Source organism: Hippocampus bargibanti, linkage group LG08 (assembly GCF_051943395.1).
Source record: "Hippocampus bargibanti isolate YZ-2025 linkage group LG08, ASM5194339v1, whole genome shotgun sequence".
In the NCBI taxonomy this organism is placed as follows: domain Eukaryota; kingdom Metazoa; phylum Chordata; class Actinopteri; order Syngnathiformes; family Syngnathidae; genus Hippocampus; species Hippocampus bargibanti.
In genome coordinates this window covers 5943409-5959046 of record NC_142741.1, presented here as the reverse complement: position 1 = coordinate 5959046, position 15638 = coordinate 5943409, and the positions used below count along the sequence as shown (strand labels likewise).

Genomic DNA, 15638 nt, shown 5'->3' with positions numbered 1-15638 from the left:
TTTGAGATGGGATTTAAAGGTGGAAAGAGAATCAATGTTACAAATGTTGGGAGGAAGTGACTTCCAGAGTTTGGGGGCAGGGCAGCTGAAAGCTCTGTACCCCATCGTGCTGAGACAGGCGGGGGGGCATACAGAGGTCGAGGGAGGAAGAGGATCTAAGGGAATGAGAGGGAAGTTTGTGCAAAACATCCGGGTGTCCAGGTTCCACGATATGTGCCATTGTCATGATAAACCTGTAGGTCATGTCCATCGAGGGCCAGCTTCAGCCCCCTTTTCAGCTTGAGCCAATTTCGCACAAATAGAAGAACTAGCACGAGCACAAGCGAGGCGTGAAAGGGCTACGTAAGGTCGGAGTGCTAACCGATCGATCGCCGTACCGCCACCACATGACATTCGTGCTTCAAAAGATACGTTTTGAGACACTTTTGGGTGAAGCCAACAAACCAGACAAAGATCGGAAACAGTCACCGACATCGTTACGGATCAGACTTTGAGAGTTCCATCAAGTCTTTTGGCTCGATTCCGTCAGAATCCAATCTAGGTTTCTTAACGTCCAGTCGATATTGTCGGGGGTTTTGCCAAATGTCCGCTGCCAAGTGTCCGCGCAACCAGGTGTCCGCGTAACTAAGTGTCCACGCAACCAAGTGTCCGCGCAACCAAGTCATGGCGCATCGAACGCCCTCCCAACTGTCTTCAGATGCGGACTTTGTGCGCCCAGCATGACCAAGCCCCCAGATGGCTGTCAGAGGGATTAGAGACGCTCTTTAAGCACCACGGGTTTCCGTCCCCGCTTCAACACCTCCGCGTCGGATTTCCATGGGCTGCTCATCTGTCCCTTTGAACGTTTATCCACATCATCTCTTCTAATCTGGTGTCATGTCGTCCTAATCCCCTCCTCTGTCTTTCAACGAAACCTGATCACCATTGAGGTGTTGTTTTGGTTTCGTCTCTACCTCGCTTGTCGTTTCAAGAGGAAAACAAAGCGAGGCAAAAGAGGGGTGGACACGGGGCGCCGATCGATAGGACACGATGTAGCGCTTGTTGTGGGTGCATCTTCTCGTGAGGACGCTATCGGGGACTTCATCGCGTCGGTCATTAGCCACCGTGTCTGTTGATTCAAGGGATTTAGCAGATGTTAGGAACAAGGAGGACGAGACTCTGTCGGGGATTTGAGCGATCGGAAACAATGTCCGTCTCTCATTGTTCGGGTAGTACGGAGATGCGAGGAAGAGAGTGGCGGATGTTAGTAGCGCCGCTAAGCCTCTTTGACTTTTCTTCAAACGCAATTGTTTAGTAGTACACACTAAACAAAAATATTTAAATGCAGCACATTTGTTTGCACTTCCTGAACCGTTCTTCGCCCAACTCAAGGACGTGGGACTTTTTACGACAGTGCCACTGAAGTAATGGCAGGAAACAGAGCTGGAGGTAGTAGAGATGAAGATGTTGAGGTTTTCTTTGGGAGTGACCAGGTTGGATATGATCAGGAAGGAGGAATAACTTAGAGGCTTTGGAGACAAAGTCAGACTGAGATGGTTTCGACATGTCCAGAGGACAGAGAGAGACTACATCGGAAGAAGGATGCAAAGCCTTGAACTGCCAGGCAGGAGACCCAAAAGGAAGACCTAAGAGGAGGTTTATGGATATTGTCAAAGAGGACATGAAGGTAGCTGGTGTGAGAGAAGAGGATGCACAAAACAGGGTTAGATGGAGGACACCGATTCGCTGTGGCGACCCCTGAAAGGAAAAGCCCAAAGGAAAAGAAGAAGAGTTGGTACTATTCGGATGAGATACGAAAATTTGTGTGTCCGTCAGGTCCCCACAAACTAGTAAACTCTTGCATTTGTGTGACTGTAAATGAATTGCATTATTATTATTATTATTATTATTATTATTATTATTATTATTATTATTATTATTATCAGTGTCTGAAACTCAGAACAAAAAGTTACCGGACACCAGGGCAGACAACTCTGAAAAGTTGCCTAGCCGGCCATAAAGTTGCCTGGCCGATTTTTCACAACTTGAAGCACAATAAAACGACTAATCACAAAAAAAAAACATTGTTGTAAAGTATTAAGGATTGATAATCAGAATATATAAAAGAACAACACTTTAAAATTAAGTAATTGATGTTCCTATCACAAATGCTCCCTTACTTAATTTGTCATATGTATCCTTTGCTGATGATTTTGCTCCAGTTGTTGTTAGCCCATACACTTCCCGGCAGGTTGTACAGTGCAATATTTGCGTTGCGTCGTCTGCTGAAAGCCATGTAAACTCCTCTTTCCACGATGGTCTCACTGTATATTTACATTTTGTAGCGTCATAAATTTTGTTTGCTTCTTTTGAGTCTTTCTTCTGGGTTTGAGGTTTTGGCTTGATTCCTAACCACTTATCCATTTTTCTTGTGTTATCTACTTTTGAAAATGATATGCAAAGGCCTGACCTGATAATGATATGAAAAGTCCGGGCACGAAGTTTGAAATCAGAATAAAGCAAACATTTGATTTGGAAAAAAAAATATATATATATATATATATATTTTTTTTTTTATGGAAAAAGTTATCGGCCACCCGGGCAGAGAGGTTCTGCTAGTTGTACACCCGGCGTAAAACTTACACGCCTCTGGCATCCGGGCAGACGTTATTTCAAACACTGCTATTATTCACTTTGGTCATATTAGGGGCCGTCATGGCCACTGCTCAAACATGGCGGTTGACGGGAGGCTGTTTGCTCCAAAAGTAAATCTTGGTCCAAATAAACCATTGGTGGCTTGTTTTGAATTGAACTAAGGTGCTGGGGGGACCAGAGGAGGGTGGTTGGGTGACGATTTGAGGGCGTCAAGAGTGTCACAGCAATGTCACGGCAGTGTCTTAATTCTGTCCGCTAACGCAAACAGGCCAGAACGGAGATTTCTTCGCAGGTGGTTCACTGTAAGGCGCATAAAATGAGGTATCACTGTAAATGAAAGGTAACCGACTTTGACTTTTGCAATTTCAAATCCAAGCCAACCTAATCCCATGAAATAGAGGCCGCGTGCCTACCACTTGTTCCCACCGAGGGGTCGTTGTCCTTCATCCCGGCTGCGTCAGGGGAGGGGGGAATCATACGAAATAACGCCACTTTAAAAAAAAAATGAAAAAAGATACATGGAGGTGGGGGGGGCAACGTGTGCGTCCGTGTGTCAGGGAGATTAAATACACGACACCAGAAAACGATGCCAAGTTCTACCCCTTTTCACCGTTATTTCCGTAACCCCCCCGAGTGCAAATGTAAAAATAGAACATGTTTGAGGAGGAGGTGCGGGGGGGGGGATACGTGCTGCGGAGAATGCAATTTGAGATCATACAAATTGCCTTTTCTTTCACCGATCCCCCCCCCCACCCCCACCCCAACCGCCTCAGCCACTTGCGACTCCTCATACGCGCCGGCGGCGTCCCTGAGCCGGCGTAAGCCCGACGCCGGTAACCACGCTGGGAGAAAATCAGCAGGGATGGAATAAAAGAGGCAGTCCAAAAAGATCAGCGGGGTTTAGAGAGTGATAGATGAGCAAGGAGTGGAGAATGTGCTGCCAAATCGGCATGGAGTAGTGGGCGTGGGGTCTCTTTTCACATAGAAACCAACCAGAGCTGCGATAACAAACATGTTGTCGCTCGCCGGTGGTTGATCTGGCGAGAGATTTGCTCCTTCGCAAGATTTTGGTTTTTATTTGCTGTTTTTGCGTTTTCGGAGGGGGGGTGAAGGGCCTGGACAGTGTCAGGGCCCATCCTCAATCGTCAACGGGGATGGGAACGGCACCTTTTACAGTTTGCGAGTCGATCACCATCATCTGCATTCACACTCACAAGTCAGGGAGCATTTGGTGAGGTGGTTTGAGTTTTCTCGGTTTTTGTCTCTTTACAGGAGCAGAGGGCTCAGCCGAAGCGGGTCAGAAGGAAACTTCCACCTGTGACATTTGCCAGTTTGGGGCTGAGTGTGACGTGGACGCCGAGGATGTTTGGTAAGTCGCCAAAGTTTTGATTTGCGGACGCACTGTCGGATCAGCAATAACGTCGGCGTATGACCGTGTGAAACCACAGTGACGTGAAAAAATTCTCAATACTAAAACAAGAAGAGATTGCAAATTATTTTTCATCTAGGTCATTTTTTGGGTATATTTTTAATATACAAAATGGCGCCTCTTTTTCGAAATATGGCGTTGTGAAATGTGGCGATTACTCAGCGTAAGCGATTAGCAAGCTAGCATGACAGTGCACAAAACCAGGTTAGATGGAGGACATTGATCGCTGTGGCAACCCTTGAAGGGAAAAGCCGAAAGGAAAAGAAGAAGCGATGAGAGAGCTAGCATAACAGTGCGTTTGTCAATTATCGGGTTCGTAATTACAATTAGAAACAATTTATCTTGTTTTGGGGTTTTTGTGCGCTTGTTTACCCTCTTCTTCCATCATTTTGCTGGCTACGGTATCCCGACTTTTCGTAAAGAGCTGTCTCTGCGCTAGCTGATTTGAAAAGAATTTCTAATATGGAATTCATCTGCCAATACTTGCCCCCCCCCACCCCCCTTTGCGACTTGTAATTTGAATGTCTTTGAAGGCTAAAGCGGGAAGATGAGAAACGCTCTCACCATACTCTCGCCACTGAACATCCGTTGAGGGTTGGTGCGCGGCTGACCGTTTCGTTTAACCTCAATTACGATGGCGGGGCGCTCAGAGAAAGCCCACTTTGCCTCATTCTGGAAATCCAATTACCATCTTTACAGGACTCGCCAATGTCAGGGGGGAAAAGAATTTGGCTCAGACAAAGAAATGTAGTTCAACCGGGACGCCGCCGTACATTGGGAACTTCTTTTGTTTCGGAGAACGGCTGCCGTTTATCGGCAGATCCGCGGGTGTTAGCGCAAAAAAAGGATCGTACAAAGGGACTCGGGCGACAGCCGCAACATTCCAACAGCTCAATGTTCAGCCTCGATGTTTGACTGGATGACAAGTACACGTCGGTATCTGGAGTGAATGCCAAAGATTTCAGGGGCGGGAACGAAGACTTCAAACGTTCGTCACAAATACACGAGTGGTCTAAAACAAATCATGACAAAAACGGACGATTGATTTTACTACCCAGACCGTTCTTCTCGGGACTATTTAAGACAAGCGAGACTGCCGAAGTTTCGAAATGTTAGCGCGCACGAGCGCTAACGTGGGTATACCTAAAATTGAAACATATCCGCCGATTTGACGCCGATCAAATGTCCCGATGCGAACAAAAGTCTTTACAAAGCATCATCAGTTCGCGAGCCGACTCCCGAGCAGAACGCAACCCACTAAAGGCGCCGTTCACTGAGAATTCACAAGGGTCCGCCGTCAAAACAAACAACAGCAGACGGCGCGCTAATCTAGGCGCTCAGCACCAGTGCGAAGACGACCCCCAAATGATCACACATAAACACTTAAGGTGTAAAGCAAATCACTTTTTGGAATGCGGGATCAAATACCCTTGATTTGATCACATGACTTCAGACGTGACTTCAGGTGATCTTTAGACGATCCGATTAGGTGACTGCAGATGGCCTGTTAAACTGAATTCCGACCGGTGAATTCTGACGATCCGATTAGGTGAATTCAAACGATCCGATCAGGTGACTACAGACGGCCTGATCAGGTGAATTCAGAAGATCCCATCAGCTGACTTTGGACGATCCGATCAGATGACTGCAGACGGCTTGATCAGCTGAATTCAGACGATCCGATCAGGTGAATTCAGACGATCCGATCAGGTGAATTCAAACCATCCGATCAGGTGACTGCAGCTGGCCTGATCAGGTGAATTCAGACGATCCGATCAGGTGAATTCAGACGATCCGATCAGGTGAATTCAGACGACCCGATCAGGTGACTGCAGACGGCCTGATCAGGTGAATTGAGACAATCCGATCAGGTGAAATCAGATGTCATGATCTGAAAAGTTGTTCCTCCATGATTTACTGTCTTCATCACGCTGCTTACGTCAACGTGTCATGTCAGGATGACTAATGGAGCCCATATACCTCAGTATCGATACTAAATTTACATGTAGTAAAAACAGCCGTAAAATGAAACCGATTGCACCCTTTCAAAATCGAATGATACAATTGTGACCAATAACAAAAATCAATTTGAACCAAAATTTCCTGATGGCTCGAACAGCGCTGGATATAAAGGCGGATCTTATGGATTCAGGGACTTGTTATTTTCATCTATCCGGGGTGCAAAAATAAATAAATACATCAAAAAATCTTGATTAAAATGGCAGCCGGGTTCTTCTAATCAGACGGCAGCTGATTCCAATCATAGCAGCTGCCAGTTCATCAATCCAGCAGAGAGCAATCGGCGTAACGATGAACCTGCGGCAAACGGGTTCATGCATCATTCCCGTTTTCCCTCAGATCGATTCCAAACAATTAAGAGTCGTAAAAGCTTTGAGCGCTCACGCACGTATGCGTGCGTGACAAAGTGCAGCCAAATATAACCGTCTGGAGAAATTAGGGGAGATTTGAGTGTTTGCCATCAAGAGTGGGGTGTCTGCTTTCCGTTTTCCCAGAACGACTTGAATGGAATCGTAAACGGGCGGAAAAAAAAAACAGCCCGACCGTTAAGGTATGACGTCACTTCTTAGCCTGTGATGGAAACGCAAGCTAGCTTCAGTTTTCAAAACAACGTAAAAAGTTAAGCTCAGCTTTCCGCAGACTGTCCGACGGGGTACAGTGCTCCAAAAAAAATATTGATATTACGTATGTACAATTTTACTGCATTGTGGGGAATTCGTGTGTGTGTTTGTCCTGTAGGACAAAATTTCAAACATGAAACACACGAACATACACACACACACACACACACACTGAGCATACCCGATTTTGCTGTAGCGTGGGGACTTGTGTGAGCCCTTGTACTTGTAAAGTGTCAAAATAAAAATGTCAACACTTTATCAAATCATATGTAGGGACCAAATTTCAAACATGAAGCACACACACACATCTGCGCATACCCAATTTTGATGTATAGTGGAGACTTAGTGTGCGAGGCCTTGGAAAGTGCCGAACTAAAAATGTCAACAATTTATCAAATCACCTGTAGGAACCAAATTTCAAACATGAAACAAACACACACACACACACACACACACACACACACACACGCATACACACATACAACCGCACATTCACAATTTTGCTGCATAGTGGGGACTTAGTGTGTGAGGCCTCAAAATAAAAATGTCAATTTATCAAATTATCTGTAGGGATCAAATTTCAAACATGAAACAAACAAACACCCTGTCAGGGCAAATCGCTATACGAACACATTCTCAACATCCATTGTCATTCTCAATCTACGCGATTTGCCCTAACACACACACCACCACCCTCACCCACACACACACACACACACACACACACACCTGCGCATACCCAATTTCGATGCACGGTGGGAACTTAGTGTGTGAAGCCTTTGGCCTGGAGGGAACAAATTTTAAACATGAAACAAACACACACACACACGGGTATACACAATTTTGCGGCATAGTGGGGACTTAGTGTGTGAGGCCTCCTAAAGTGTCGAAATAAAAATGTCAACACTTTATCAAATTATCTGTAGGGACCAAATTTCAAACATGAAACAAACACACACACACAAACAAACACACACACACACTCACACACACCTCTGCGCATACCCAATTTCGCTGCACGGTGGGGACTTAATGTGTGAAGCCTTTGGCCTGGAGGGACCAAATTTTAAACATGAAACAAACACACACATGTATACGCAATTTTGCTGCATAGTGGGGACTTAGCGTGCGAGTCCTTGTAAAGTGTAGAAATAAAAATGTCCACACTTTATCAACTCATCTTCAGAAGGTATGCCAATTTTTGGTCGTCACGACTGCATCGAGCGCTATCGGAGCGATACAGCCTGCAGGTGACCCATTTTTCCCCGCACCCCCCTGCAGACATTGGGGATGATTGGATTGGCTTCCTTCAGCAAAAAAAGACGTCTGGCACGGCGACCCGATGCCAGATAAGCAGCCGTAAATGGATGGACGGATCGCCTGAGGAGGTGGGGGGGGGCGCCATTCTGGCAACTTCTTTGCCCTACTTCGATGGCGGCTATTTTTAGCGCCGTTGTGAAATGAACCCAAATCCAGGTCCGTTTTGACGAGACAAAGACAGACACTGACAAATGCCACTTTGACAGGCCTGCAGTCAATTCCAGTCAAAGTCTCCAAAACCCGATCAAAAGAATCCCAGAAGAAATCAATCGGATAACATGATTATTATTAGAATGTCACCATTAAAGCCAAAGCTTGTTTTGCCGATTCGCGCCTTTGCGATTGACTGACGACTGGTCCGGCGTAAGAACGGGCCGCCATTGCATTTTGCCGCCGTTGCAAGCGTTGTCGCATTTACAGCTTTTGAGTTTGATAGAACGGCAACTAATTTCAATCAATTTCAGCATGCTTTTCTGTATTGCATTCGTTTTGTTTTTTATTACAGTAAAGTCTCGTTATATCGATATCGGATATATCGATAGTCCCGGTTATATCGATACTATTTCTATGCACGCACTATTTACATGCAAACAGGGTCGGATATATCGATAGTCCCGGTTATATCGATATTTTTTCGGACTCCCTTGAATATCGATATAACGAGACTTTACTGTATATACATTTAATTTATAATCGCCTTTCAAAACTATCAAGGTCACTTCACAGTCACAGGCGAAGTTTTTCTGTAGGTGAGCAGCGGCAGCCACACGCGTCCTCTATTCCCCGCCCCCAGTCGTCGGTTAAAGCCATGTGATTGGTCAAGAACGCAGCAGTGAGGGGGGGTTTACAGACAGAGAGTGAAGCCATTCTCCAAAAAAGAAAATGGCAGCCGACTGTTTGTGTCCTCTGTTCCCCGCCCCCAGTCAGTGGATTAAACATTAAAGAGACAGGCAGATGACAGAGAGAGTGACAAAATGGATAGAAAACAGTGAAATTTGGACTCGTTTCAACTTTGATAAAAGGCAGTGTGTAGACTGCAAGGTTAAAATTCCCATCAATCCGGCTCCACAAATAACCAGCACAAGCCATCTGTACACTTGATGCAATGAGCTATCAACCCAGCTAAACAGAACACAATTGCTGAGGAACCAGGTAAAATTATCGCAGACAAAGCACCTACAAGAGATCATTCCTCAAGATGGTGAAAGAAGAAGGCTACGTTCGTCATCAAGTGTTTAATGCTGATGAAACCGGCCACTCCATTGCATCAAGCCATCAACAACCATCACAAAGGAAAAAAATAACTTTATTATACTGTACAGTTTATTTTCTTTCTTTATCACATTTATTATACATAAAAGAAGGTAGATTTTGTGTAGTTTTAAGGCTTAGAAAATTAGAAAGTAGAAAGTTGTGTTTTATGCGGACATGGGAACGGATTATTCTCATTTTAATGGTTTCCTATAGGAAAATTATTTTTGGGATACACAATTTTCGCCTTACACACTGTCTGGGAACCAATTAAGTTTGTAAGCCAAGGTATCACTGTATCACTATTTTCAATTCTTTTACATTTAGAAAATCACCATTTTAGAAAATTGGGGGACTCAATTGGGGGACTCAAAGTCAATGACTTTTACTAATGATGGCAGCACCTTAGCACACGCAGCTACCAGCGCTACTGCCCAATAGCTTCATTCTACACGCACTCCAGAAGTTATTGATTTGATGACGGGAGACTGCGGGTCGGATGAAAATGAACCACTGGCCACATTTGGCCCCCGGGCCGCACTTTGGACACGTCTGGTATATGTGGAGAACAACCCGATTGACCGTGGTTGGATTTTGTCGCAACGTGTGGAAGTCCGTTACGATCAAAATTGCCTGTGCTCACCTTGCTCTCCTTGCCGTCAGTCGATCACAACGTTCCGTAAGCAAAAAGCCCAATTTAGCGGCAGGATCAATAGCGTATCCTCCAAAAGCCATTTAGGTCCATTTGTGGCAGCAAATTGTAATTACACGCAACGAGGGCGACGAGGGCGGCTTTTCCGGGATGCGGCGTCCGTCGGTGGATGTACGTTGACGCTCGCTGTGGGAGCGTGGGCGAGTTCACACATCCCCAAAATAGCAGCGGCGCTTGTCAAAAGCCGCCCTTTCGGGGCTGTCATCGCCAAAAGAATTTCAAACGAGCGGTGGCACAAAAGGCAATTCAACGTTACGCGAGCGGCGGGGAGCCTTCAGCACTTGACTGACCTCAATATTTTTAGTTTTATTTTTTTTGAATTCCAGAACAATTATAACGGTGAGTGACTGACAACCGCTCCAGAGGGTACCTCACTTCTCGAAGCAGCTCAGTTTGGGCTGTGGTTCAACCCTTCACTTCAACTCATTCACTGCCATTCACCAATTGATTCGGGAATTCAAAATAAAACGCCATTCCCAAATTTGTTCTGGTTTTGTTTTTTCATGCTTGGGTGTCGGTAAAGCGTTGGCCATGGCCTCTGGCAATGTTTTTTTCTTTTCCACAAGGGCGTCGCATTTCCTTTTGTCCATGTTAGCGCTTTGTTCCAGCTTCAGCTGTTGTTAAAGCGCTATATAAACGAATATGTATGCATTGCATTGGATTTTGTACAGCTGCCCCCATTTCAAGCTCAGATAATTCCAGACCCATTGAACTTAGTAATTAACTCTTTCTGATGAAAAAAGAGCGTATACGGTTTCTTACGCTGCATTCAATGTTTATGTAGTCCTAAAACTCCATATTCTGTGGGTCCTGAAATTTGAGTGACAATAACAAAAACCCTGGCACTGCAGCGGACACATTTTTATAATAATAATAATAATAATAACAATAATAATAATAATACTAATAATAATAATAATAAGAAGAAGAAGAAGAAGAAGAAGAAGAAGAATGAACCAGAGGCAATCATCATTTTGAACCCATCAAATAATAATAATAATAATAATAATAATAATAATAATAATAATAATACATTTAATTTACAAGCGCCTTTCAAAGCACCCAAGGGTATTTCACAATTAAAAGAACAATAAACACCAAAAACAACAAAGCCATACATAAAATGATAAATAATAAAAGAGATGATTAAATAATTACCGTGTTTATTTGAGTATAACGTGCACACGTGTATAAGGCGCACCCCTAATATTCAATTAAAAATCAGTATTTTTCTCGGCTATCAGTATATCAATTAAAAAATAAAAAACACTGAATGGAAACTCTGGATTTTGGTAATGGTGCAAAACAGCAATGCTTAACTCACGTTTCAGTGTGGGTGAGACGAGGAAAGGAAATGTCGTTGTGAGAATCAAAACTGAAGGGCCAATGGAGAATAGCCATGGAAATGCCGCCTCCTCCTGGAAGGGATAAAACATTAAATATACAATAAATTCTCGTTATATCGATAGTACCGCTTATTACGCTAATATTTCTATGAACGCAAGGAGAAAATTACATGCGCGCAGGGTCGGATATATCGATAGTCCCGGTTGTATCGATATTTTTTCGGACTCCCGAGAATACCTATATAACGAGACTTTACTGTATATGAGAATTTCTTTGCCAGGCCTCGTTTATAACGCTCACCCAAACTTTGAGTTATTTTTTAGGTAGAAAATGTTGCGCGTTATACTCGAATAAATACGGTAATTGATTTTGCACATTGTATGCTAGTGAATGAGTTAAAGGACAACCCACACCGCCATTGTTTTGTTTCTGGAGCAAGGCAATTTGTGGGTGGGCCAATCCTAACGTGACGTCACAAACAAGGGGGCGGGACTTTCTCAAACTCCCCAGTTTCCAGCTCATTTGTGGCAGTTTTGGGACACTTTAAGTCATTTTTATTTGTGCTTTGCATTTGACTAAAAATATCAGTCTGCGTGTTTTGGGTATTTTAGATGTTGCTGTGCCGATGACCATTTTGTGTTTGGGAGCCTTTTACTGAGCGAGTTGCTTGTTCTGTAGCCACAAAGGAACATGTCGTCTTGTGCCGGTCCGAAGCCCGGATAAATACAGAGGGTTGTGTCAAGAAGGGCATCCGACGTAAAAGCTTGGCCAAAACAAACATGCGTATCAAACCTCTAAAGATGGAGGACACTGATTTGCTGTGGAGACTCCTAGAAGGGAAAAGCTGAAAGGAAAAGAAGAAGATGCTATAAAACGTTTTTCTGATGTCAGTTAGGAAACCAAAAAATGATGTCGGTTGTCCTTTAATGTATTGAATGGATCATGTACAAATTTAACAATTGCTTATTTGCTAAGGGCTATTCGTTAGTTTGAAATCGAGGTGTGATTCATATTTTTCATGTTTCTCCTATCACCCCCCCCCCCCTCAACACCCCCTCCACGCCCTGTGCCAAAAAGTGCCTTTGGGGCCGCCCAGCCCGAGCATAAAGTGGCTTTTACGGTTCGAGGCCCGCCGACAGTCTGCAAGACTATGGAACGGGCTCGGGGGAGCCTGTGGGGACTACTTTGATGGGACTGAAATAATCGTAGGCAACTAATCAATACAACACATCCCGCTAAGCCCATCTCCTCCGAGACGCACGTGCGCACGCCATTAACTTTCATGGAGTGCTTTGTCTCTTCCCTGTGCGGGTGCGAATGGCAAGAAAACAACAACAACAACAAAAATGGGGTTGACCTGACAAGACCGAGTTGCGCTTTGGCACTTTCGGATACGTTGACGCAATGCAGTCTGGCGCTTTGGTGTAGCTCGTGGCCGGCCAGCCAAGCGAGACGCGGCATTAAAAATGGATGATGTCAGCCGCTGATCAACACGAGGAAGGAGATGGGCGCTCATGGGAAATGCTCGCCTGCAAAACCCCCAAAAAAAGGGAAGCTTGCGGGTGTCGCGTGAAACTCAAATCTTGGCTAATTGGAGAAGGAATTGAAAAGGAGCTTCGCGATTGATCAAGTTGTCGACGGAGCGCAGGATTTGCATTTATTTTGACGTTTTTAGGGAACCAACATCTTGTCATGATTCGGTTTACAATAAATGACATTTGCTTTCATTGTGGCTGCCGCTGCTCACTCGCACACAAAAAAAATCCCCTGTGACTGTAAAGTGTCCTTGAGAATTTTGAAAGGCGCTTAGAATTTTTTTTTAATGTATTATTATTACTATTATTATTATTATTATTATTATTATTATTATTATTATTATTATTATTATTATTATTATTATTTACTGCTGTGATTCTGTTCCGTTCGTGACCAACAGACGGCATTGCACCAGTTAGTCAGTATTTATTTATTTATTTATGCATTTATATTTATGTAGTTGTTTGCGTGTTTTTTTATTTATTTATTTATTTATTTATTTATTTATTTATTTTGCTTATTTAATTGTTTGTTTGATTTACTTATTTTGTATTTATTTTGTTTTTATTTGCTTGTTCATTTATTTACTTAGCGATTTATTTATTTATTCATTTATTTATTTAGTGATTTAGTTGCTTCTTTATTTATTTATTTATTTATTTATTTATGTATTTTATTACTTATTAATTCATTATTTATTTATTGATTTGTTTTTTGTATTTATGTTGTATTTATTTATTTGTTAGTTTGTTTGTTCATATACTAGTTACCTATTTATTTAGCTCTTTATTTATGTATGTATTATTTGTTAATTTATTTCCGTATTTTTTTTATTTAATTATTTATTTATTACCTATTTAGCTATTAAGCTATGTATCTCTTGCTTTTTAGACGTATTTATTTATTTAGTTCTCTATTAGCTATTTAGCTATTAAGCTATTGATCTCTTGTTTATTTATTTATTTATTTATTACCTATCTTGCTATTAAGCTATTTAGTTATTTATCTTTTGATTTTTTATGTCTATTTGGATTGGATTGGATTGGATTGGATTGGATATGCCTTTATTAGTCTCACAGTGGAGAAATTTACATTTCATTTATTTATCTATTACCTCTTTAGCTATTAATCTATTTATCTATTTATTTATTTTTTTCTTGTCTGTGTAAAAAGGGGCTGTGACTTGGTCATTGTCTCGTTTCATTACTATCGTCTTTTTTTTTTTTTTTTTTTAATCACTGTCACCCTGTTTTGTTTTTGTTGACTATTACGGTTTAAAATGTTCCGTTAGCAAGTCTTTGAAAATGCAAGTTGCAAAAAACGCCAGGACGGATGTTTCGCCATTCACAAATCAAAATCTCAGCCATATATCTATATTTTAAATTGCTCAATTAGAAAAAAATATATATTGACGCTTGCGCCATATCAGGACTGGCAATCGCTGTTACCATGACAACCGGCGCCAAAAAAGGGACCGCATCGATTTGGTTGCCGGCGACGAGCAACGCGGTGACATTTTGGAGACGTTTTCCGGATACTTGCGGGGACGGCGGCGGCGGATTGCAAGTGCGCCAAAACACCACCGCTATCTACCCCCCCCCCCCCTCCAAATAGCTTTTTATTACGATTCCAAAATGACACAGAGGTCCTCTCCATTGTTATTCGGGTGCGTGGATCTTATTTAGACGGATGGCTCATTCCCGTCGGCGGCCGGCGGGCGGGACTGTGCTCATGATGTGCGCGCGGCGTAACAAATGGTATAACAATCTGCTTGTCTTTGACTCGCCCGATTCATCATCGCCATCATGGCCTTCCTGCCATATTTTGCCGCCCGCCATTTCAATCAACATCCGCACGAGCCGTATCATCAAGGCCGATGGCAGCAACGCCCGCCCGCCCGCCTCAGGATATTTGTCTTTTTTTTTGTAAGAGAGAAAATCAAAACGCTGTGAGATATCATGACGGGTTTGTAATTACAGTGTCTACCATCTGTCTGGCGGAGGCCATCAGCAAATTTAGTCCTAATCAAAGCTGACACCCCCCAGGCGATTCTTTTCTGACGGAAAGGTACATCGGAAACAGCCGTTAGATTGATTGGATTGGATTAGCCTTTATTCATCTCGCACTGGAGAAATTGACATAAACTAAATAGCAATTAATTACATGGGTAGCTAGCTATTAGCTAGAGGGCTATCTATTAGCTATATAGCTATTGTGCTGGCTAGATAGCTATCTAGCTGGCTAGATCACTAGCTATCTAGCTATTAGCTATCTATTATCTATCTGTTAGCTAGCTAGCTAGCTTTCTACTGTATCTATTTGAGTTACTTGTGCATTGAATTTATAAATGAAATGTATTATCTTTTATGAGATTAGATTAGATTAGCCTTTATTCATCCCACGCTGGAGAAAATTACATTGAACAGCACCAAAGTGATGAAAGGAAGAGGAAAAGAAAGAAAGGAAAGGAAACAAAAATACAGGAGCTGTTGTAAAGGCAACCACTCTCGCGGCGCCACCTTGAAGTCAAAACAACAAAAACAAACTAAAGAAATAATTACCTGGCTAGCGAGCTATTAGGTATAGAGCTATCTATTAGCTATATAGCTATCTGTCTATTAGCTGGCTCAATAGCTATCGAGCTAGCTATCTGTTAGTTAGCTAGCTAGCATTCTGTCAATGTGAGTTATTTTCGGGTTGAGTTTATCAATGAAGTGTAATATATTGGATTAAATTTAGATTAGCCTTTATTCGTCTCACAGTGGAGAAA

At 42.9% G+C, this 15638-nt stretch overlaps 2 protein-coding genes across 4 annotated transcripts in view; one reads left to right on the top strand and one right to left on the bottom strand.

Annotated features, from left to right (window-relative positions):
- The window catches only part of LOC148894434 (uncharacterized), a 255370-nt gene that overhangs the window by 219098 nt on the left and 20634 nt on the right, over positions 1-15638 (bottom strand). For all 3 annotated transcript variants that reach the window (XM_089003491.1, XM_089003493.1, XM_089003492.1), the window contains exon 3: positions 11310-11403. The gene's annotated coding sequence lies outside the window, so the exon portion shown is untranslated. The remainder of the gene's footprint in view (positions 1-11309; positions 11404-15638) is intronic.
- The window catches only part of tmeff2a (transmembrane protein with EGF-like and two follistatin-like domains 2a), a 124280-nt gene that overhangs the window by 93216 nt on the left and 15426 nt on the right, over positions 1-15638 (top strand). Inside the window, exon 5 of the mRNA XM_089003489.1 lies at positions 3907-4003. Coding sequence (XP_088859615.1) covers positions 3907-4003 — 97 coding nt within the window. The remainder of the gene's footprint in view (positions 1-3906; positions 4004-15638) is intronic.